Source organism: Ochotona princeps, chromosome 19 (genome assembly GCF_030435755.1).
Source record: "Ochotona princeps isolate mOchPri1 chromosome 19, mOchPri1.hap1, whole genome shotgun sequence".
In the NCBI taxonomy this organism is placed as follows: domain Eukaryota; kingdom Metazoa; phylum Chordata; class Mammalia; order Lagomorpha; family Ochotonidae; genus Ochotona; species Ochotona princeps.
The window spans coordinates 25,442,020-25,466,801 of NC_080850.1; the positions used below are offsets into that span (position 1 = coordinate 25,442,020).

At 45.0% G+C, this 24,782-nt stretch overlaps 2 protein-coding genes across 3 annotated transcripts in view; one reads left to right on the forward strand and one right to left on the reverse strand.

Moving 5' to 3' along the window:
- DPYSL3 (dihydropyrimidinase like 3) overlaps nucleotides 1-2,518 on the forward strand; it is a 106,276-nt gene extending 103,758 nt beyond the window's left edge. For both annotated transcript variants that reach the window (XM_004586534.3, XM_004586535.3), the window contains exons 12-14: nucleotides 314-493; nucleotides 1,288-1,450; nucleotides 2,400-2,518. In XM_004586534.3, coding sequence (XP_004586591.2) covers nucleotides 314-493; nucleotides 1,288-1,450; nucleotides 2,400-2,488 — 432 coding nt within the window. In that variant the 3' untranslated portion in view covers nucleotides 2,489-2,518. The remainder of the gene's footprint in view (nucleotides 1-313; nucleotides 494-1,287; nucleotides 1,451-2,399) is intronic.
- An 8,197-nt stretch (nucleotides 2,519-10,715) lies between these two features.
- Nucleotides 10,716-24,782, reverse strand: part of STK32A (serine/threonine kinase 32A) — a 99,927-nt gene continuing 85,860 nt past the window's right edge. Inside the window, exons 9-13 of the mRNA XM_004586533.2 lie at nucleotides 22,652-22,768; nucleotides 22,098-22,223; nucleotides 20,676-20,804; nucleotides 12,318-12,382; nucleotides 10,716-11,683 (exon numbers count right to left, since the gene is read on the reverse strand). Coding sequence (XP_004586590.1) covers nucleotides 11,590-11,683; nucleotides 12,318-12,382; nucleotides 20,676-20,804; nucleotides 22,098-22,223; nucleotides 22,652-22,768 — 531 coding nt within the window. The 3' untranslated portion in view covers nucleotides 10,716-11,589. The remainder of the gene's footprint in view (nucleotides 11,684-12,317; nucleotides 12,383-20,675; nucleotides 20,805-22,097; nucleotides 22,224-22,651; nucleotides 22,769-24,782) is intronic.

Sequence of the window (24,782 nt, forward strand, 5' to 3'; positions counted from 1 at the left end):
AAGGGAGGTGGGGCAGAATTCCATTTCTGCGTGTAATGGCCTTTACTTATGCATAGAGATCTCACATTATTTAATTTTGAGCTAGTAGAGACTCCAGAGACCTCCCACCCACTCTTAACAAGATTACCATGTACCCCCTCATAGCTGGCCAGCTTCGCCATGAATACTGCCAGTCACACAACTGCCTCTCACTTGAAGAGCTCTGTAAGCACTTCGTGGACACAGCTCTTTGCTGGGAGGTCCAGGCTTTCCTGAGTAGGCAGAGCGGCCTCCCTGCCCAACTCTGATGACTCTGCTCCCACCCTGTCTCTAGGCGGCGGAGTATAACATCTTTGAAGGGATGGAGCTGCGTGGGGCTCCTCTGGTCGTCATCTGCCAGGGCAAGATCATGCTGGAAGACGGGAATCTGCACGTGACCCAGGGGGCCGGCCGCTTCATCCCCTGCGGCCCGTTCTCTGACTACGTCTACAAGCGCATCAAAGCCAGGAGGAAGGTGAGCAGCCAGGTGGCAAGGGGCATTCAGGTTCCACCCAGACTCAGGAGGGGCTGGGTTCTCTGGACCCTCACAGAGAAATTTGCAGCAGCACTCATGCCCCGGCAGACAGCACTGTGGACTGCATATGCCATGCAAGGGGAGTTTGAAAACTTTGCAGCCAAAGCCAGCTTTCTTTTTTTTTTTTTTCAAATGATTTTTTTTCTTACTAGCCCAACTGATTTTATTTTATTTTTAAATTTTATTATTATTGCTATCATTTTATGATACAGCTCCATATTCCCTTACCCCTTTCCCAATTCCCTCCCCCCCACCACCAAGTTTCTCTGTATCATTACTAACATATAGTTCTTCATACTCATGTCCATCATTGCGGGCATGGACAATGGCAGAGAGTCCAGAATCCTATTGTCAAGATATACTAAACAGTTTCATTGTAAGTCCATGTTTGTCTGGAAACAGAAATGCATACCACCCTGAATCCTCACATCTGGATGTTAGTCTGCATTTGACAGCCATTCGTGCCGCTGGATCTGCTGCCATCCACACCACTGCTCTGCTTTCCCATGCTCTTTCTCTCCCCACTCAACCCCATAATAGGGTCCCTCAGTTCTTGCAAAGCAAGCTCAGGTTTCGAGGGGCCTTCACGGACCACCTCCATTCTTGCCATCTTGACATCCACCTTGTCTTGAAGTAGCTTCATTTTTATTTCCTGACTCCCTGTTCACGCAGTCATGTGCTACCTTGATGAATGCCACATTGATGAATGAATGAACCTGTTTCTCTGGCTACAGATGGCAGACCTGCATGCGGTCCCGAGGGGCATGTATGATGGGCCCGTGTTTGACCTGACCACCACCCCCAAGGGGGGCACCCCTGCAGGCTCTACCCGCGGCTCTCCCACGCGGCCGACCCCACCTGTGAGGAATCTCCATCAGTCAGGATTTAGCCTGTCCGGTGAGTGGGGTGAGCTCCTGCAGTGAGCGAATAAGAGGAAAGATCAGACTGAGGCTGTGAATTCGGGTACTCCGGCTGCTGAACCAGAACGTGTTTTGCAGCCCATCCTGACTGCATCTTGGGGGGGGGTGGTCCCTGGGCAAGTGGGAAGCCTTGCTGAATCAACAAGGGGTCCTAATGATCAAGTAAGGCAAGGCTGTCAGGATGCATGATCAGGAATGATCAGGCTTAAGTTACAGATCAGACCTGCTTGGCAAAAGAGGGCGGGAGGTAGGTTGCATTGCCCTGGTGGCAGGACATTCTGTTGGTGTTTTGCTGCTTTTTTTGCTGTTCCCTGGGTACCTTCATGATTAAGCTCTGTGGTTGCTTTCTGCCAGCCACGGGCACAGAGCAGCCAACGGCTCTGACATCAGCACTTGGAATTATGATGCCTGGGGCAAATGACCTCAGAACAGAGAAGTTAAGATACTGCCTCATAGTTGGCACACAGGAGTGGGGAAACCGCTGTCCTGCAGGCTCTATAAAGCCCACCAAATCATGTGGTCTGGCCCAGCCAAGGCAACTGCAGGCAGGACATGAACTTCACTACATCTGTAGGCTAATGTTTAAGCTGGTTATTTAGCATGGCCCACCAATGATGCTATACATATCCAGATGGCCCTAGACAGAAAAAAGTTTCCCTACCCCTACATGGCCTGTCACAGTGAACGTAAGATACCACGTCATCATCGTGCCAAGGGTCAGGTGAACTCCAGGTGGGAACTTGGTTCTTCCTGTTAGCGGGTGGTTTTGGAGATTGTGGGGTATGAACAATCTAAAAGACCTGAACGGAATGGGAGTTACTTGGGAGAGGAGGCCAGGAAGGCGCTTGACTTCTCACAGTGTTAAAACCCATCTCTCCCCTCACCCCCTCTTTTTCTCTCCCTGGGACTTTGTGTCCAAACCTCAGGCACTCAAGTGGATGAGGGGGTCCGCTCTGCCAGCAAGCGCATCGTGGCGCCCCCTGGAGGCCGTTCTAATATCACATCCCTGAGTTAAGCCACCTCTGGCCAACCAGGGGGGCTGAAGCAAGAAGAGATTTTTTCCGAAGCCAAAATGGTACATCGATATTTAAGAAGGAAAGCGAATCCAAACAGTTGCGACCTAAAGAATCAATAAGCCTCAAGCCTTATGTTTCTCCAATGTTAAGCTCGCTTGCCTAGCTTTACGCATATTGCTTTGTTTTCTGTTTAAGCATAACCCTCATTCATTTGATCCCCTCTCCCCATTTACATGCATGCAGTCAGGCAGGCCGCTGAGGTAACGGGGTCTGCTATATTATAGTGTTGAGAGCGTGTGTAGTGCCGCATCGTACGACAAGGGGACTGACAAGCTGGGATGTCAGGGAAATAAATGAACATAGGTTACTTGGGGCGAGTGGGGTGGTGGGCACCCAGAGCAAGGTGGAGGGTAAAAAGGGACTGGGGTGGGGCCTGTGCAAGGGAGGCGGGTGGGTGGGATGAGCAAAAAGGGATGTTGTGTCTTGTGTATGTCCACGGAGGACGGCCACTTACTTGGGGGTCACTGTCTCTTCACCATGGCCCCCCTTTTCTGCAGAGAAAGCAGGCAGTTTCTGGGTCTTGGCCCTTGTCATGTCTCCCACTAGTGGATTTTGTTTCTCAGAACACTTGTTAAAATGCCAAACCCAACCGTGTCTTTCTACTTGCACGGTGGTACCACTTCTACTGGGGCGGCTTACTCAGCCAGCGTTGCTTTCCAATCGTTCTCTTTCTGGGGCTGGAAAGGCTGACCCGTGGAGGGAGGAGACACGCTTCTCTCTACCAACCCACCCCCACCCCCACGCCTTGTCCAGCCTGGGCCCGTGGTGCTCTTAAAAGGCAACAGCTGAGAGCACAGCTCAAGGCCCTGAGGTGGGGGCGGTCCAGGCTTCAATACACCCTCCTGTAATCAGGGACGCCAGCTGCATCCTCTCGGCTACAAAGCAAGAGGCGCAGACATGCCGGGCGTCCCGCGTTGGGATTTTAGCTGTGGTAGAACCCAACGGAAGGCTTCTTACCAGAGGTGAGTGTCGCCCCTCTTGATCTCTGGTGATCTGGGCATGTACAGGATCAACTGGATCTCTCTTGTTGGGAACATTGGCTCGGTTGAGTGTTGTCTAACTTGTAGCACTAAAAGGCAATCTTGGCTCATCTAGGAGAGACAGGGCTTGGGGAAAGCCGGGGAGCAGAGAGAGCAGGTTGTGTGTGTCTGGTTATTTTTTTTTTCAGTTGAAACCATCAGTTTCCATGTCCATAGCAGACCCTCGGGGAGAGTTCTTTGAGTACGGTGCAGCCTTCCTGCGGGAATGCGCAGAGGAAGGTAGCGTGGAGTGTCTGTGTCCCTCATGTCCTCCATCTGTGCCAGATGAGTGTCCCTATGCCTATCACGCAACCTCTGGAGATCCTATCGGGAGCCAGGTTTGTAAGCTCAGATTCAGGAAAAGATTCATCTTAGGACTGGGCTTCTGGGCTCCTTAGAACTCAGCTGGTAGAACCCTTCGCCCTGTAGACTAAGTACTTTCAAGAGAAGAGCAGGTCTCAGACACCTTTTAAGTGCTTAGTAGAAATCATAATTTCTGACTGCGGGTTATTAGCAACTTTCTGTTTTACTCATGTAGAAAAAAGACTTTCCCCTCCTAGTAGGGACGGTCGCTAATTTTAAGGCTCTCATGGTGCTCTCTCTTAAGGAAAACTTAAGAAAAAGGGAAAATTGTAGCTCCTAATGCAAATTTTCCGGGGCTTCTCATAGAACTCAAAATGACAGTTTGATAGGCAGAGTGAGTTTGCCAGATTGGAAACATATACCTCATTGGCTGGGCTGGGCTTTGGATCGGCTGCAGTCCCAGCCACAGCCACCAGGTGGAAGACAAGACACATAAATTAGTGTGACCATCCACTTTTACACCATCTGCTCTGGGTTCCCCAGCCACTGGGGCCAGTTAATGCTTCCGTGCCCTCTCCGTGCCATGAAAATAAATCTTCTGCGACAAAATTTTTCAGTGGCCCTGCACTTGGGTCCTTCAAACTGAAGCATTCAACCATAGAACTGTGTATTCTGCCCTGTTGTGTTAACAATCCCTTAATACCTTCAGGATGAGCGATAACATTTAAGGCTTTATTCTAACATCAATAGCTCTCCCAGAACTCCTCCCTAGAGAACTCCCAATTTCTTATCGTAGGGACTGGAGAATATGTTACCTAACTCACACTCAGACATGTCCTGTTCCATAAGACACATCAAAGTTAGGCAGAGAAATTGACAATGAGCCCCATGTCCCCTCACCCACCCCGTGAACTCACGGAACACGGCGTTGGAGGATGGGAAGGTCGCGTCTCTCCGTTGGCCCTGCTCTGTTCTCAGAACTGTTTCTGGAGCCAGGTGCAGACAGTTGGAGCTCACGCGGAGGTTGCACAGGTGCGCTGGTCGAGTAGGCATTCAGGGAGCTGCTAGATGGGCCACCTTTCTTTTACTTCTGAGCTTCTAAGACTGAACATCGGGGTGACCCCTCAAGGGGCTTCTTTCAATGCCCAGTGCTCTTTCGGGGACCGTTGTCTTCCTGACTAGCTCCATTCTCTTTCGCGAAGGCCTACAGCCCCAACCTGCCCCCCTGACTCCTCCAGGCAGCCCTTTCCAACAGGACGAACCATTCCCAACTTTGGATCTTGCCCCAGTTACCCTGACCTTCTCCTCTGGAAACCTCCAGCTTGAGTCTCTGATGCACTGCTGGGCCGCCCTGGGCCGCCGGCATTCCTTGTTAATTATCCCCCTTCCCCCCTGAAAACTGGTGTGTGGGTGTTCAGTTCTGTGTCTGGTGGATATGGAGACAGTGAGTCTCCTGTGATCTGTGCTAGCTGTGAGGCAGCTCTGCGGTACCAAGAGCTGTCTGGTTCGAACCATGCAGAAAACTGTGTTTTGAGTTTAGCTAAGGTTAAAGACAACAAAAAAATTCATCAAGTGACTGTTACTGTAAACATGATTATTAAAATGAAAAAAATGACCAACACAGTGCTTCAGTTTTCTATGTCTGTGGTGCTCCTTTTCACTTACTCTAATAAAATTGTGTATTAAAGTTGAAATGGTTAGACGGGTCTGTTGATAATGGGTTTCTGGGGGAAAAAAAACTTGGCGTGGGGGAGTGTGGTCCCTTTCCATAGGGGCTGAGTTCATTTTGGTCAGAGTTGGATAAGCAAAGTTCTCATGGCATTGAGGGATGCTGAAGGCCTGTGCAGGGATGGCCATGTGGAGTGCTTGTGCAGAGGCGTTACCATTGGACGTGGAGTTTGCCGAATCCAGAAGGCAGCCTGTGTTTTCATTTGGCTTTTTAACAGTCCTTTCCATAAGTCTTGCTGTTGGGTTGTCTTATAAGCATTTTTTTTTTTGCCTTCTTCCTAAAAGTCTGGAGCTGGAACTAACTCTAAATAAGAACGTGCCAAAGTGTATTCCATAACAAACTGATCCCAAGGAACCAAAATACATCCTAAAGTGATGGTGTGCTGTGCCCATTCTGAGAGCTGCAAGGTACATACTAACACCTTGGAGACTCAGAGAAACCCTTTATCCAAGGATTCTAAGGCCTTTTCCAACATAGGGTTCTTAAGCTTTGAGGACTGGGGACTGAACCCCACTGCCCTGTGTCGTCTTTAGAACATCCCGCCATACCTACTTTGCTAAACCCTTTGGAGGAAGCACTTCTGAACCTAGTTCTAATTTGACAAATCATTTTCTACAGCAAAGGCTGAACTAGTTTAATGTGGTTGAGAGTAAGAGAATGTTCAAGTCGGCTGCAACTGAAAACTTTTAGGGAAAAGTTTGCTCAGACTTTAGCCTGGCTGGATGGAAGTGCTGAACTCTGGCTCAGCAGGCCTCTGTTTCCTCTCTACTCTCCAGGCTTGCCTCTGCAAGGTCTTCCTTCTCAGGAAAGCTCCTGGTGTGTGGAAGCAGTTCAGATCACCAGCACCTCCAGGTTTTCCTTTGGCCTGTGTTGTAACCTCAGTGGAAGGAGAGAGTCTCTCCCTGTAGGCCACGCCAAAGTGACTGATGATTCTGTGGTCTGGCTGGGGTCATGTGTTCACCATTAGACTTGTGAGCATGGCTGAAAGTGAGCAGGGGACTGCTTGACCACCCCTGGCCATGCACCCACCCACTGAGTCCCCTGAGCCAAGTGGATCTTGGCAAGTCCAAAGAGCAAATGTGTGCAGCCCAGAAAGGGGAGATAATGCTGAGCGGACAGCAAGAGCGATTGCCATTCATAGGCCTGCAGGTTGTATGCATTTTGCTGAGAGAGAGAGAGACGGAGAGACAGAGATTTGGGACATGTGAACGAGGAACTGGGAGCCAGAGGGTGGCTGTTTCTGCTGAGTTGCTTCTGGGTGTGATGAGCCCTTTGCCTTTGATACCACAGCACTTTGATACTTTCAACACAGGCACTCAGATGTCCATCAGGAGCTTCTCTGAGCAGTGATATTTTACAGTTCAGGGTTGAAGACTTGATGTGTAATAAGCTGGAGTTCATAGTCTGCCTTTAGGGGTCAAAGTTGAGCTTGGAGAAAGCTTCTGTGCTCATAATGAGGGCTTGGATTTAAGTGGTGAAATGGGAAGAGTTAAAACTTAAAGTGACTCAGGGTGCAGGTATTTTACCATAGATGGTGGGGAAGGCCTTTGGCACAGAGGCTTTGGCACAGATGCCCCTTGGGATGCCTGCATCCCATGAGGATGTGTGTGCTTCAAGTCTCGGCTCCGCTTTCTCTTCTGCTACCTTCTATAGCACAGCTTTGGAGGCAGTGGCTGATGGCCCAAAAATTGGGTTCCTGCCACCATCTTGAGGGACATAGATTGGGTTCTAGATTTGGGGTTCATGGCTGTAGTCTGGCCCAGCTGCAACTGTTGGGAGCATTTGGGAGAAGGAGTCAGTGAACAGGAGATGTCTCCTTTCGAATAAAATGGAAGCCAATGTATTAAGAGTGAAGACATGTTGTCAGAGCTGCACATTGACCTTCTCACCTTGTAGACAGGGTTGGCAGTGACTGAGTCACAACTAGCCAAAAGGGGCATGAGAACACTGAGCTGCAATACAAGGGCCTTCCAGTTCCAAAGAACATTCTGCTGGAATCAGTTCTCTCTCCTACCATGAGCTAGAGATGGGGACTGAAAGGGTTCAAGCAGCCTGAGAAGATGAGCAGGTTATAGTTAAGCAGATGGAATGTTCCAGAATCTCAGATTGTTCCTCCTCCCCTTAGCTTGGTTGGCTGCTGAAAAGACCAGGAAACATTTAACTTCTCCACAAAATGCCATGCAGGACTTGACAACTTGATGATTTGATGTACATTCTTTATTTAAACTGGCAGCTGAGCTATTATGGGTTGGAGAGGTTGTTGAAAAGGACCCTTATCCTAAGGAGGAGGATGCTTCAAGCTGCTTGTTGTCTCCTGCCTTGGATTATGGGCCTGGAACATCTCCCTGATGTAATGGACTGTGGCAAGAATAAAGGGGTGAAGGACTGAGAAGAAGATACAGGGCTGTCCCTGGAGACAAGGTCATGGTTAAGGGCAGAGATGAACCCTGCAATATGTTCCCTGATGTATGAATGCTACAGGGTCAGCTTTTCCAGTTTCTATGCATATGTACCAGCTCAGTGATGTCACATTGTGGGTTCCAGATCACCATCTCTAAAACAGCTTATCTCTGACAAGGGACAGGCTTCACAACAGGAAATGAAAGTAGGAGCAGGTAACTGAGCAACCCAACACTCCGCTTTGGGAGTACAGTTACACACACACACACACACACACACACACACACACGGGGCTGACAAGGAAGCTTGGGGACTTCTATCCATACAAGACATGCACGGTAATACACGCTCCAGCTCAGCCAGCTTGGGGCTACTAAATAGCTGCCTGTTATAAGAGCATGGACTGCTGCTATTGGGATTGTTTAATATCAATGTTTAATAACACACACTGAATTTGCGACACAAACAGTGATCACGGGCAAACAGCAGAGGCAGGATTTTGTGTGGGCAGCATACAGGAGTAATTGGGTGCGGAACACGCAATGCTTTTCATGCTCCTGCATCCAGCTTCGGAAGTATGAAAGCCTTAGCAGGACTACGATAGCCATGAGCAGCACTGGCCCCTGCTAGCTCTGTTATGACACTTTCTTCTTACTTGTTTATCCATCCAATTTGGAAAAGCTGTGATGATGCAAAGTGTGGTTAACATTTTTCCTGTGAGATGCAAGCTAACCACTCACTCACCGGATAACTGTGACTAACTCGGAAGTGCTGTAAGGTGTTCAAGTTCCTTCCAGCCAAATCTAGTACTGCCATGGGGGTATGTGAACTACTAGCGGAGGACTTACCCCCTACAGATTAGGGTTGTGGACAAAATTGTAGGGTTCAGCTGTCTCCCCCACTCCCTGGAATGCACAAGGACAGCTCCTGGAGAGGGCAGGCCTACCGCAGGGGGAGGGTGGGACCACCGCCATGCAGCAGCTGGTCTTCCAGACCTGCTGGTATTTCCGGTACTCTGTACAAGCAAGCCATTGGGAGGAAAGGATGTGGGGCACAGCAGCCGGAAGGATGCAGTTGTCTCACCATTTTCTGAAGGTCTCAGCCCTGAGCCTAGTTGTCAAACTTACAGGAGACTTGTTCCACCCAGTGGGGTGTTAACTTTTAGCCCAAGGTGTTGTCTGACCAAAGGACCTAATTTCAACAACTAACGATTACCATAAGGATTTAGGAATTTTCTTTTTCACTTTGGGAGGATGTTTTGTCCTTGTGTTTACATGTACAATGCTGTTTGAGCTGTCAGATGCTGTAGTGTTTCCTCTCTAACTTGACACACACTGGGTCACCCCTCTGGGACTGGAGGCCTCCTGGACACCTGCCTGCTCATTCCTGGGCCTGTAGCTCCAGAAACCCAACAGAGCCGCCTCAGGCAAGGAGTAGTTCCCAGGGAGTAAATCTTAGATTCAAAATGGAAATTGTGTGTCATTCCTGTCCCATTTTAAATTGTGTAGGTGTGAAGTTCTCATCATGATGGAGCTCTTTAGGAGGTCAAGGTCAGAGGAAGGGGAGGAGCCAGGGTTGGAAGGTTAGCCCACAACACAGCAGGACTTGACTCAAAACAAAAGATAGAAGTGAAATACACAAAGGCCCCTGACTCCTGGGGGTCCCGGCTAGCAACCTGTCCTCCACTGGAATAGTGAGTCTGGACAGGTGCTGTCAGTTTTGTAGTATTTGGAGAAAAACACATTGGAACAGACAAATAATGTGTAGGAACTTCTGTTGATCATGGTGTTAACAAAAAAAAAAAAAAAAAAAAAAAAAATCGGGGAACCCAACAGAACAGGCACTGGATTTTAATTTGCTAACAAAACTATGGCTCCATTTAAAGTAGAGAGGTACTGCTTCACAGCGCTACGGGCAACTCTGCACCTGCTAACTCCGTGAGCAGAAATTGGTAAAGCTGACCTCCAGTTCAGCTTGGACTCTTACCCAGGCCTAAGCTGGCCTGCTGTGGCTTCTATCCTGGGTATGTCCGGGCTAGCAAGTGGCCATTTCTGTTGTGTCTTTTGATCCCATCTGAGCACTTTCACAGGGCTGCTCTCCTCTGTTGCCAGCCCCCTGCCTCTTCTCCTTTGAAAACAGGCTTAAGTGACCTCAGGAGCCAATGGCTCAGAATTATCCCCTGCAAAGCCTGTCATCATCTTGATCCTCTACTCAGTGGCCAAAAAAAAAAAAAAAAAAAAAATGGTTCTACAAAAATCTACTGGATCAGAGCCGGAGAGTCACATTACATGAGCCTCTCCCTTAGGAGAAATGGACTTTATACTTGGCAAGTAAATCAGATAGAAAAACAGCCAGTAAGGCATCAGTATTGAAACTGGACAATTCTGCTTACTGTTCTTGTAAGTAAGCACCAAGGAACAGGGAGAGACATGATTCCACTCTGTGTTTAGTCTCCACTGATTTAGACTTCTCAGATGTGTGGGCACCTCACTGGTGCAATTCTAGTCTGTAAGCATAAATCTGTTGAATGTTTTAGTTAATTATTTTAGTATTAGACAAAAAGAGGCGAAAAAATGAAGAAAAATAGAAGCAAAACAATTTGTTTCATTATCGAAGCACTGCACTTAGGGACTTCATTGGGGAAAAAAAGAATGCTTTCTTAATAGTCATTAAGAGATTCTAAAAGAGTAAGTTGTACTGTCTTTTCAAATAACATTTAGTTTAAAACATACCCCTCCTAATGATGCAGCTTCATTAAATTATGAAGGAACCATGCATTCCCTGTGACAATATCCTCTTCTGATTCTCCCCAGAGACAGGTCCCTGCTAATCATCAGAGGACAACTAGGCCGCAAGCAACATGCTTATTGCAAAGAAAGCAATAAACAGGCTTGTTGGCAGGGGAAGGGAATGCCCTGGTTTGTAACATTTGCTAATTTCCATGGTGAATCCTCTCATGACTAATTTCAAGGGAGTACGTTCACGTCACTAAGGAGCAGAAGGAAGGTCATGGGCACAGCGGGCTCTTGCTGGTCATGTAGCCAACGTGATGTTGACCGCAGCACAGTGTAGGGAGGTGCTAGGGACCTCTGCTACCTGCCGTCTGATCCCACCCATCTCCTTCTGGTGAAATCCTTTACTCCCAGTCAGGCTTGAGAATTCTGACCTCTTTATGAAGTGTTCTAGTACTGAAGAGTCACATGGAATCCAGTGTCCATATGTCCATAGGTCATAGTGCCATGAGAAGGAAAAGGTGTTTACATCCAAACATTCCTTTTTCAAAACAAGAATAAGGGTGTTTTGGCTAATGGTTGCAGCACTAGAAAGGAAGGACACAGCTCATCTGCTTGTAACTCTGGGTGGTGAAGTGCTCGCTACAGGTCACACAGTTAGTGCACAAACGAGATCCCAGGAGTCAGGCCCAGGATGCTTCCCTGCATTGTGCCTCCTCCTCCAAAAATCCGCATCCATATGTTCTGAGTCAGAGGTGTGGAGTGGCGAGAACTACTGTCAGCTTTGTCGGATGCCTACAATCGAAGTTCCTGACCCAGGTGCCGAGAAGTGTCCTGAGAAGATGACGCTGGGAGCTCTACAGGTTGTTGTTCTGGCCATCTTCTTCTTGGGGGTCTTTGGTTTGTTCCAAGGCTAGGTTGGCTTGCCTTTTATTAAAGTCCTTTTTTACTCTTAAAAGGAAAAGAGAGAGAGGTGGGGGGTGCTTTATGCTTTGGAAAGTATTTTGAAAGGATGGCATTATTTTAGAATTTTGAACGGTAGGAACAGAGAGGTCTTTCATCTGTTGGTCACTTGTGAAGTATTCAGAACAGCTGGAGCAGGTGGGCCAGCATGAAGTCGGGACCTTTCAATTCAATCCACATCTCCCAAAGGCATAGCCAAGTACGTGGGCCATCACTGCTACCTCGAAAGGTGAACATGGCAGAAGGCTTGAATTGAAAGTGGAGCTGGGACACTCCGTTAGCATTAGAACCATTGCCCCAAACATCTACCTCAAAATGATGGCATCAAACTAAACAATCTATGAAGAGCTATGACTCAAGGAAACCTTAAATGCCACATTGATTTCAAGTATTTAAATATATATTCCTCATAAAATCTTAATGCTAGGCCAATTTGTCTATCAAAAATGTTTTAATAGTTTGGAGAAAAAAGTTTCTGAATATTTCTGAATATATCGTGCATTTACATTACTTTTATAATTAGAAAACTATTTAATGTTAAAAACATTAAGCCTGCACAAGTAATGTCTGGTTAAAATACTCCATTATTTCCTGGGCTGCTGTTTTCCCAGTAGTGACTTACTTTTCTCTGTTGAAAATAATGAACTCCTTCTGGACAGATTCAAGATGCTCTTGAAGAAGACATGTCTTCCAGATGCATGTTGAAAAAACAGAAGTGTGGTTAGCGGACAAATCTGGATCCTCAAATCATTGGTAACCTATAGAGTGCCCACTAAATGAAGAGCCCCCGTCTAGGAAACATCAAAGTAGCCTCAAAAGGGTTGCTTGGTGAAGGAGGTTCTGGGAAGAGGTTGGAGTAGAAATGATCAAAACCTGACTCCCTGCATCAGCACTTTCTACACTGGCGGAAGCTGTCTGCTGTAGCTGCTTTTGAAGCAGTCTGGATCCTATCAAAGGCTTGCAACTTCCAAGAGAAGCAGTGGGCTGTAAAGTGCAGTTATTTATGATTTATTAAGCTCTATAACACAGCAGCAACTGCTCACCCTGGGCTCTCTAGCCCTGTGGTAGGAAGCTGTGCTCCTTTTCTGGCACGTAGCTTTCATGAGCAAGTATGGAAGGGAAGGACCTTGGGTCTGGTCTCTGTTGACCATTTCCAATCCCAGAGGTGAAAAGAAGCTACTGGACATTCTTGCTGCACCTGTCCATTGCCACCAGCCCCTCCCTCTTAGCCTGAAGCTCCTTCCAGGAAACGTAAGGCGATAGCATCCTTTCCTTTCTGCCTTTATTTTTGTGTTCTCTCTTTTTGGGAGCCAGATATATCTACATTTAGGGGAGAAGTTAGAAGGTGGCCACCCATGTCCAGGGAAAGGTACAAGCTCAGAAAAGAACCTAGAAAGATCTTAAGCTTCCACCTCAGGCTGGTCCTTGGTACATAGACGTTCCATAATAACAAGACATGCTAAACAATAACAGCAGCAAAATCAGAAGATTCTGGGGAAGGTGGAGAATCTGATTTCCTGAGTTGTCACTTTATCAGATTCCAATATATAGGGAAAGAGATCTGGTAGTAGAAATACTAGACAAAGATTTTAAAGTACCTTTCTTAAAGATACCAAAAGATGTAATGTTGTAGAGAAGGTAAAGAAAGAAAGGCATTATGGAGTTGAAAACTATAATAGAGGGCCAGTGTTCACCCACATGGGAGACCTGGATGTGGCTCCTGGCTCCTGGCTTTGGCCCAGCTCAGTCCCAAGAAAGCCAACAAACCCGAAGTGAGATAAAGTCAGAGACGCTCATATGGGGACATTATAATCCAACTTTCTAAAGCCCAAGGAATATGTGGAGAGCAGCAAGAGCGAAGCTACTTGTCACATACAGGGGGTCTTCAATAAGATGAGTATTGCTCTTCAGAAACTTCTGTGGCGAGCGCGAGTGTATTTATACTGCTAAAGAAATGAAAACCCAGTTAACCAAGAATCTTATATTTGGCAAATTTGTCCTTCAAAAATGCGAAATAAAGATACCCCCAAAGAAATAAAAGCTGCACCAGTTCATTACACTTGGTCTGTAAGAAATGTTGGAAGGAGACCTGCAAGGTGAAATGAAGGGAAATTGAGCAATAACTTGAAACCATATGAAGAAATAAAAGTCTCAGTAAAGGTCAACATTTTGGGCAGTTGTAAAAAGAATTGTTACAACAACAATCTGTGGCTTATTTTCTCTTGTTACGTAATGTACGAGACTAATACATTAGATTTTATTAGTCCAAAGTCTAGCATGACTGCAACTTTGGTTTGAATGTTCTACGTGGACTTTATGAATAGCCAAAAAGTTTCTCCTATCAATTTATTCTAAATAGCATGTTCTTCTCAATAACTATACTGGGATTCATTAAATACACCTTCCTGCCAGTTAGCAGAGCCTGGTTAATTTGTTAATTTCTCATAGCATGCAAAGCCTTTGCTTAACACTGTACTGTCTCAGTTTGAAAATACTTCCATCAGACTGAGAAAATGTAACCCTATAATAAGGATGATTGTTAGTCCCAGAATAGTGTCATATGCACATCAAAACTGTTTAAAATCTGTGACAATGTGCTTCCAAGTTACTTCTGATGAAAGCTATCTTTAAAAAAATCACATTAGCTCATTTTAATTATTCTGTGTCTAACAATTAGAATATTTGAAATCCTAAGCACTGGAGAATTTTCTTTCCTCCATGAGTGCATAGGTGATAGGGCAGGAAGCCGTCAAATGCATAGAAGTTGGGTTGTGGGGAGAATGAAAGAGGAAACCACTGAGCTGTATCCGACACATTCGGAGACCCGGGTCTTTCCAGTGTCAGTCACAGGGGTATAAAGGACAGGATCCTGGAAGCATGAAGTTCCATGGAGCAATGCCTTACCTTGAGATTTCAGGAAGTACACTTATTTTTTAATATCTATAATAAAAATCAAGGCCATCATGAAGGTGCAAACATCTGCATGGATTCCTCCACCCCATGATAAATATTTAAACACAGATATGAAATGCATGCTTGCAGGTGAGTTTGCGGTGTGACATTTTAGACCCCTGAGCCCCACCCTGGATCTCTAGGGGCTTGTGTTCAGCATGTTCTCCTTCCATTGCTTTAAAGGGGGGAAGCCTGAGAAGCACAAGTGAGTAGATAAGTCAATGGGAAAAGCCAAATAGAAAAGAAGAAGGGAGGAGAGAAGCAGAAAGAATGCAGGGACAAGAGGTTGCACATGACTGGAAGGGGAACTCTGGTTGGTAACCCAGGATCTCCTCAAAGGCAAGCAGAGCAAACGGGCTGAACTCTCTTGGATGGAGGTGACAACAGGGATACCTGGAGGATTCACCCCAGGAAGACAAAGAGGACTCCAGTAGGGGGACAACTTGGCTCTTTTTAAATCTATACTTTGAAGACATTGAGCAGAAAGGAAAATGGTAAAAAAAAAAAAAAAAAACAAAAAACATTCTGGAATAAGCAAGACAGCCATCTAACCAGGAGCTTGAGAGTAAGCACAGAGCAGAAGTTAGGAACCAAGAAGAACGATGGAAATATGAAGCATGGCAAACAGCTTTTTTCCAAGTGTGCTAACTCACTCAGAATAAGTCTATGAAGTGATACAAACATGGATTTCCTTTACAAATGCAATAAACAAACTTGGCGGGGGGAAGAGGTTCAGTATTCATTCTGGATTCTCTAGCAGTGACACTTCACCACTGGCACACATTCAGCAGCACCTGAAGATACCTTAACATGCTCATGTGTGTGCCACAACCAGGTTCCAAAGTAACTGGGATTGCACGGGGCGCAGGCATTAAGGACACAGGCATTAGCATGTTTTCAGAGTTGTACAAATGGTTCAAGTGGGACACCAATATCAAGAAATCCCTTGTTGTGTCAAAGTGTCCTATCATAATGAGCTTCAGCATCACACAGACCAAAACTTGGTACGTGGGCACAAGCCATTAGCCTGTTGGTTAAAACACCAAGGCTCATACTGGAGTATTGGTTTGGGTTCCAGTTCTGACTCCTGATTCCAGACAACTCCCAATGCAAGCCCCAAGAGGCCGTGGACATAGCTCAAGGACTTGGGTTGCTGCTACACACTCACGAGACCTGGATTATGTTACCAGCCTGGCTCCAGCCCTGGCCCAGTCCTGGCTGTTCGTGACATTTGGGGGAGTGAATCAGTGAATAGGAGCTTGCTTTCTGTCTCTCAGCCTTCCCACTAATTAGCTAATTCAATAAATAAACATGAATTATCACAGTTTACAGTGAATATGCATGGAGTACTGTTTTAAATGCTTGCTTTTTTTTTTAAGATTTATTTATTTTATTACAGTCAGATATACAGAGAGAAGGAGAGACAGAGGAAGGTCTTTCATCCGATAATTCACTCCCCAAGTGAGCCACAACGGCCGGTGCGTGCCGATCCGAAGCCGGGAAACTGGAACCTCCTCCAGGTCTCCCACGCGGGTGCAGGGTCCCAATGCATTGGGCCGTCCTCAACTGCTTTCCCAGGCCACAAGCAGGGAGCTGGATGGGAAGTGGAGCTGCCGGGATTAGAACCGGCGCCCATATGGGATCCCGGGGCTTTCAAGGTGAGGACTTTTAGCCGCTAGGCTATGCCGCCGGGCCCTAAATGCTTTCTTTACCTAACTGTGTTCTAGGGTATTGACACAATGTCATTCCTAAAACACTTCCTATTTGATATACACAGGAGCTAATGCCTGGAGAGATGATATATGTGATTGAACATCTATTTCAATCATTGCATGTTCACCATTTGCATGACTATTTAGTAGGTCAACACTGCACACTAGGCTGCAATTAGCCCCTTATGGCAGAGAGCATTCAAATGTGATAACTCCCAATGGAGGAAAGGGACGTGCGCTCTGACAGATTTTATAGAAGTCTGATGAAAGACTAGCCCTTTGGCACTGTGCCAGCAGTGCTAGCTTTGCCTGTGCATTGGACACATGACGGCCAGCACTGCACATCTTTCCCCAGACTCCATCTCTTAATAAGATAATGCCACCCTTTGCTGCTAATCCCTATTATAAAGTTAGCTTTTCAAGGTTACCTCTTTCTTCTCAGTACTCACTAATTCTAGCTCTTAGCTCTGAGACACTGCAGGCCCTACTAATTGCATTGAGGTGAAAGAAGTCCATAAAATTACAAGAAGAAAATGACATTTCATTTTTCTTATTTATGTAGGTAAAAGCATGTAGTGGTCTGCATAATTTTAAAAAGTCAGCTTCATGCAAATATTCCTAATAAAGGCTCTTATAAGACTCCTGAACTTCAGGGACTGGTGCTGAGCTCTGTGGAAACACACACTGCCCTCCAGCAAGTCTAGCAGGCTGAACAGATTTCTTATTAAAAAATATGTCTGCCTGGTAATATAATATGTACATTATATCTCTTTTCCTCAATGTTATAAATATCTACAAATTTTCATTACTGGTTCATAAAGGCCCTCACCTCCTTCCTATATGAAAAGAGAAAAAAGCAAAAATCTGAGCTAGGCTTTATCATTTCAACAAATAATTGGTGTTATTTAAGATAACATTGGGAGGGTTTGGGGAGGGGTGGGAGGAATCCCAGTACCTATAAAACTGTCACATAATGCAATGTAATTAATAAAAATGTAATGTTTAGAAAAAAAAGATAGCATTGATGAGCACCTCCTATATGCTTGGTCCTATGGAATCATATAATTATCTGTATAAAAAATGTCTGATTTCTCAGTCCCTGCTTGCAGGAGTTGGGCAGCATGGTGAGCATGGTCCCGGCGTGGCACTGTCTCCTGCGTCCTGGCTGGGAGAAAGCATTCACAATGAACCTGTCGAGTTCAATGACCCCTCCTCTCTGGCTCCACTTCCAATGTCATTAACATGGACATTTCCAAATCAATTATTACATATCAGGTAAATTGCGATAAAACCATCATTTCTGTCTTACGACGAAAGACATGTCCCGATCAGCCTTAATATCCTAAGAAGGCAACGTTACACCTGCTAAGACGGCTGTAACTTAAACTAAACCGAAACAAAGTCCTGAACATTGGGGAGGATATGGGAAAATTGGAATCTTTGTAAATCAAAGATGGAATTGTAAAATAGTTTCAAAGCTGTGAAAAATAGTTAGGTAATTCCACAAAAAGTGGGATATAGGATGCCATTTAGTCCAGCAATTCCACACCTAGGTATATACCTCAAATAAGTGAAAACATTTTTGTGGCCAATATTCACTGAAGGATTATTAAAAAAAAAAAACCCAAATCATACCAAATTTCCATCGATAGGGAGGATAGATACAATAAGATTTTCATATATAAGAATATGATTCATCCATAAAAAGGAATGAAGTTGCAACATAAGCTACATAAACATTTTAGCCTTCCATTTTATATGGAATATCTGGTATAGGCAAATTCATAGAGAAAGAAGCACATTGGTGAACAAAGCATGACGAGAGGAAGCAAAGGGGAGTTATTGCTTGATGGGAATAGGACTTACGTTTGGCTCATGAAAAATGATTGGAAATAGTGACAATGTACAATTTTGTAAATATATTTAATATTCCATTTTATAGATTTTAAACTGGTTTAAATGGCCCAAATTGTAACCTCTACATATTTTACAACAGCAAAAAGAAGTTTAAAACAAATTAAATGTGGAAGACTAGCTTATCCTCTCAGGTTCATGATGTAAAATCTAATCTCAGGCAGAGTCACTTCTTAGCAAAGGATTCTGAAGTTGACGTTGCGATCTGGGAGAAAAAAAAATGTTGCCTCTTTTTATGATTGATATAGTTCTTAAAAATCAAAATGCTCTCTCTCTGACCCCTCTCTTCTATCTGCTCATCCCATCTCCATACACCTGCAAAGGCCATTGTTGGGTCAGACTGAAGCCAGAAGTTAGGAACTTCATCCAGGTCTCCCACTTGGGTGCAGGGCCTCAAGTCCGTGGGCCATCTTCTGCTGCTTTCTCGGGCATCTGAGCAGGGAGCTGGATTAAAAGTGGAACTATTGCGACATGGGCCAGTTCCCATAAGGGATGTTACCACTGCAGGTGGCAACTTCACTTGCTAGGCTACAATGCCACCTACAGTAAACTGCCTCTTCCATTTCTCTTCGTCTTAGGAAACATAAGGAGGTACTGTTCCATGACCTTAGCCTTTCCCAAATGGGAAGGAAAAAGACCACAGCAACATGCACTGTGGGTGGACTTTGACTTTTAACTGTAAGAGAAAATCCAGTTTTCACTGTTCACTTTAAAATCTTTCCTTCCTTGTTGCAACACGTTGAGAAAATACTTTTTTGTGCCTCTACTGTTACAGGCACTGTTGGTGTAACCTAAAGGCGGTGGTATGTAAGATTGACCTGATCCTCACCCAGAAAACCTTTCACTATAAAGGAGTGAAAAAGAAGAAAAGCAGATAAACTGATATAGAAGACATTTATTAAACATATTGATATGGTAAAGGAGATAAAATAATGGAAGCTAAGATAGAAAGTGACAGCGAGGTGATCACAGCTTAACCAAAGTCATGTTGAGGGTGTGAAGGAGGAGAGAAAGCCCTGATGTGAATATTCCAGGGAAGAACATTCCAAGGAAAGCCACAAGCATGGTCAAAGGCCCTGCAGAGCCAAACTTGCAGGCCTGTGTGCTTGGAGGGGCTGGAGCTAGGGTGAGGGCAACGTAGTGTGAGGACAGCCGGGAATGGGAAACAGCATGTTGACCAAGGTAGCAAGAACATACATCCCTCAGCTACTTCTGAAACTTTGGAAGACTTAGATAAAGGACGATAGCTTGATCTTCCCTACTTTTTTTGGGCCTGTTAACACATTGGCTGTTATCTAATAGCTTGAGCCAAACTCTGTGGAGTCATAGAAAAGAGAAAGTCTAGAGAAGTGAGTTGGTTATAACATAAAGAATGAATCATTGGGAGGAAGTGACAAGCAATGAACAAGATATCTTTGTAGCACAGCTAAGAGTTCCAGGAAAATACCAGGAAATACTTTAGAATAGGAATCTGCCAAAGATCTGATTATCTGAATGGACATGTGAGCTTTAACTAAATGGCCATTAAAGGCAATAATGGGTATTTACTTGTTTCAAGAGCTAATGTCAGTACAAGACTACATAGCCCTTATCACTGAATGCAGGAATCGTGTCTCATTCATTTCTAACTCAAGAGTTTAGCATAGGAACTGGGTAGATGATAGGTATTTGATGACAGTGCCCCAAATGGATGGATAGATGTTTGACTGAGTGAGCATTTGAGTGGGTAGATGGACAAGTGGCTGGCTGGCTGGTTGGATGCATGACTTTAGAGGGTTATAGCTGTTTGTTGCTTCACTGTCAGAACCACATGTGAGTACAAAAACCTAGTGAGTCCCTATAAGTTACTGAAATCTGAGTTCAGACAAAATCATATACTTAGTCCTCAAATGAATTTTAAGCCAACCTCAGTTACAGTAACAATGTTCAGCTAAATAAGAATTCCTGTTAGTAAGAATGTCCCTGTTGATAGACACTCTGAGAGCCTTGCTGCCAGAAAACTCTGCCTATACAAAGAGCAGACACCACTTCCAGGGATGGCAGATCCCACAACCTCTTCCTGGCAGAAACGGGGCCACAAACAGCCAGGCGTGCACCTGTTAGCTGCAGTCACCTGAGATAGGCTTGGCCGAGTAGAGCTTAGCTCCCAAGAAATTGATCAGGTCTGAGTTGAGGACAAGGAGAGGGTGATGACTAAGTAGCAGCAGAAATGCACAGGAAAAGTTCACCTGTGTAACGTTGCTGCTGGGATGCCCAGATGGGTGCACCCTTTGGGAAACCTGGGTGCTCACTAGTTCTTGGCATCCCATAGGGCTGAGGAGTGGGGTGCCAAACTGACCTTACAGTAGGAGCTCTCCCACAAAGTGCAACCATCAGGGTCCTGCGTTTGGGGACCTGCTCACCTGAGAAGAATCACATTTCCTCATCTCCTTCTCCTTCTTCGCCAGACGCTTCTTTTTCTTGTGAAGAGGTTTGGACTCCAGAATCATTTCTTCAAGTTCAAAGGTAGGGTCACAGTTCAGTCGGCCTTTCTGTGGGAAGAGTTGCTGACTCTGATTCCTGTGCCATTTGACAAACTTATCAGACTTGGGCCTAACAAGGCAGTGCAATAAGCAGCAGCTAGGCATCCCATGCTAGCGTTTATAATCATTGGTTACCAGCACCGATTTTCACAGTCTTTGACTATGTATTCTGTAGCCGAAGCTACAGTTACCCTGTCAATCTTTAGTCTTTGGGTTGTTTCTTAAAAGTCCCAATGGCCACGTAGACCAGAATCACTAAAGTCACTAGCCCTGCATCCCAGGTCTCCCAACAGATTTCTCCAACCAGGATTTCTGAATAAAAGGCTCAAGAATCTGCCCTTTAGTCAACTCCTCAGAGGATTCAGGTTCACAATAAAGTCACCGTAAGGCAGTGTTTCTTCTTGGGCAACTTTGCTGCTGAGAAGGAGGCAGGGAAGTGATGGTGGATGATGCTCATCTCTAGTGTCTTGCAGGAACTGGGCTACCTGTTGTTTCCCGGCACCCAAAGAGTGGTCAGGAAAAAGCCTGACGTCATCCTTCTACTGCTTTCTAAGTCAGGCATCTGGAATGCTGGAATCCCATCATGCTATTCCTTCCCAACTCTCATCCTGCACTTCCGCCCAGCACACTCATTGGAATACCTCCCTCCACTGCCCCAGGCAAGTGCCTCAGGTGGTCTTAAGAACAGCCAACTTTGTGTTACTTTTAAGAGGCCCCTAAAGAGCACATTAGTCAGCAATACACCTACAACTGAATCTGCTACCCAGGCCCTGGCTGCCCAGAAGGGGCCCGAAGCCTGACTGGAGCCCATATTTTCATTAATATTCTAGATTCTACAGATGCCCTGGATCCTATACCCACCCAGTGGAAATGATTTCTCATTGGCTCTTATTATTATAGATTCCTGAGGTAAAACTAGCAAAGGAAGAAGGATGAATGATAAAAATAAATTCCTTATTCCAATTGCAGCAATTTTTAATGTTCTCTTGTAGTGTGTACATCTTAGGAATGAGAAGAAATTTTTTCCATTACCAAGTTCATGGAAATGTTTATTTTGGGGGTGGGACTAGACCTTCTGGTTGGAAGTGAAAATTTCAACATAATGAACAGGGAATCCCAGCTTGGCCACTGAGTAGTTGTGTATTGTTTGATGAGTAAATTACCCTGTGTGTGCTTAAGTTTTCCCATCTGTGCAATGGGAATTTTGTGGCACTGTTGTCTTGTGGGGCAATGGGTGGGTCTGGCACATGGGGTCAAGTGCACAGGATGAGAGTTGTTTCCCCTGTGTCTGGATTTACTCACATTAGGAATGAAGCCCGGAATGAGCCTCTTCTGCAGAACCGCATCCCAGTTCACATCGTTCATGTACGGGAAGTTCTGAATGTCAGACAAGTGAGAGAACCGCTGGTCGGGGTTAGGCTCCAGGAGCTGTCAACCAGATGACACACAGCAGGGTTACAAGGAAGGTTAGCAGCCACAAAAACCAAACAAGACAATACAAATTCCCTCTAAATGTTTTCAAGTATAGAACTGAAGGAAATACGACAGTGCTCTCTTTGCAAACCTCCCTGTGCATGTTGGGTTTGAGATGGCTTTGGGACTCCAAGGGGACTAGTGAGTTGACTTAATGAAGCCATAGATTTCAATTAGCTATAAAAAACACTCTAGTAATGATTGTGGTTGTGTTAGTAATGTATGTTGGTAGAAACACCCTAGTAAAGTATGTTCACAGGTTAATAATGTGTTATGTTCTATATGTTAAAGCACTCTAGTCATGTATGACCACGCCCAACAGTCTATGCTAACTTATAACTTGGCAGGCAGCATTCATTCTTACTTTTGGTATACAGTCTTACCTTTTTAAGAAGTGACACCATTTCCTGTGACCAGGCCGAAGGGTAAGTCACAATGGCCGTCTCAAACATGTTCACAATTTCCTTGCTGGAAGTATTGGAGCGAATATGATATGGTCTCTTAAAAGAAGGAAGAAATGAGTCTTTATTTTTATAGGGAAAAATAAAAACCTTTTATTGTGCAAATGTTCCAAGCTAAACTTTTAACCAATAAAATGTCAATCTCAACTTCTAATTGTTTTTAGGCAGTGAGTGTGAAACCAAATGTGTGAGTTGTCTCATGTTGCCAGATAACCTTAAAGAGAGAGAGAGGGAGAGAGATGGAGATGACAGAGCCAGTGCAGTAGCTTAGTGGCTAAAGTTCTTGCCTTGCATGCACCGGGATCCCAGATGGATGCTGGTTCATGTTCCGGCTGCTCCACTTCCCATCCAGCTCCCTGCTTGTGGCCTGGGAAAGCAGCGGAGAACGGCCCAAGGCCTTGGGACCCTGCACCCGCGTGGGAGACCTGGAAGAAGCTCTTGGCTCAACTCTGGCCATTGCGGACACTTGGGGAATGAAGGAGCAATGCAAAATCTTTCCATTTCTTCTTCTCTCTGTAAATCTGACTTTCTAACAAAAATAAATAAATCTTTTAAAAAAGAGATGACAGACACCTATAATTTCCTATGAAATAGAATTTTTAAAAGTTGGTAATTTCACTGAGTCAAGAAAAATAATTCAGTGAGCTGAATCATCCTCTAAGAAGAGAATTTAAAACTATTTTGCAAGGTAATTTTCATAGGTATTTACACAAAAAACTGAGCAAGCACCTAAGAAATGGAAGTTTAAAAAAACTACTATGTGAATGTTGATGATCAAGAGATCCAGAAAGTTTTCATATCCTGTTTTTTTGCTGTTTGAAAGATAAGAAGAAAGTTCAAGACAAAGAAGTCCTCAGAAAACTTCAAATCTATTCCTTATTACCAGGAGTCCCTGGCTCCCTTTAAAAAGGGGTTGAAAATTTTATGATAAGGCAAATGCTTTTTAAGAACTGTTTTTTTATTTTTATTAATATTTAGCATTATGTGACAGTTTCATAGGCTCCTGGAATCTCCCCACCCCTCCTCTCCCCTCCCCCCTGGTGGATTCCTCCACCTTGATGCAGTATTACAGTTCAAATTCAATCAAGATTCTTTCCTTGCAAACATATACTAAGCATAGAGTCCAGCTACTTATTGTCCAGATGGGTTGAACAGTTTCTTGGGGAGACCATTTCTGGTCTGAAGTCAGAGCTGGTATAATATCATCACAGTCAATTAAGAGTCCCAATATAACATCAACAGCAATTTGCAATATTATGGAGTTGACATGGTTTTGAGTAACCAGTATGTTAAAACAAACAAACAAACAAACAAACAAAAAGCCAAAAACAAGTCCTAACCACAACCTATGATTAGCTCATTGACATCTCAATTTTAGTTTATATACAGGACCGGACCGCCTGCTATATACCTTAAAATGGCTATAAGGTACCATTCAGCTGTCTCGTGTCTATTTCATTTTAGTATTTAGCCATTTGTTGTGTTGATGTATAATTTTGTTGATCTTGGCAGATTTTGGGATAATCTAGACTGGCTTGTAACTCTAACAAGATATATGTCAACATTTAAGGTGCAGAACATTTTTTTTGGGGGGGGTGTGCAGGAAAATCCTCAACACCATGGTGAGGAGTGACTAATCTTTGTGTCCCACCCAGCAAGGCATGAGCCAATCCATGCCAGCTCAATTCATAGACAACAGACTCAAAGCCGCACTAAACAACAATAAAATTACTATACCAATGCATGAGGGGGGAATCAGGTGCGATCCTGACAACTCTCAACAGGAGGTCATGTGCGTGGAGCAGGGGGGCACTCCAGAGTGGAGCAGGTGGTAAGGAGGAAGCTTGGATCCCAACCACGAAGACTCCCAGACCTTCACCACAAACTACTAATACGAGCAACAAGGACTATACCCCAACTGCCAAAGAGGCCACAGGGAATTGGATGCCCTCGGAGGCTGAGTACTCTGAGGTCACCCACCCCCAACCGGAGCTTCCGCAGGGGATGGAAGAAGTCCAAACACTACCGGGCAGAAACCAACGTCATCGGAAAG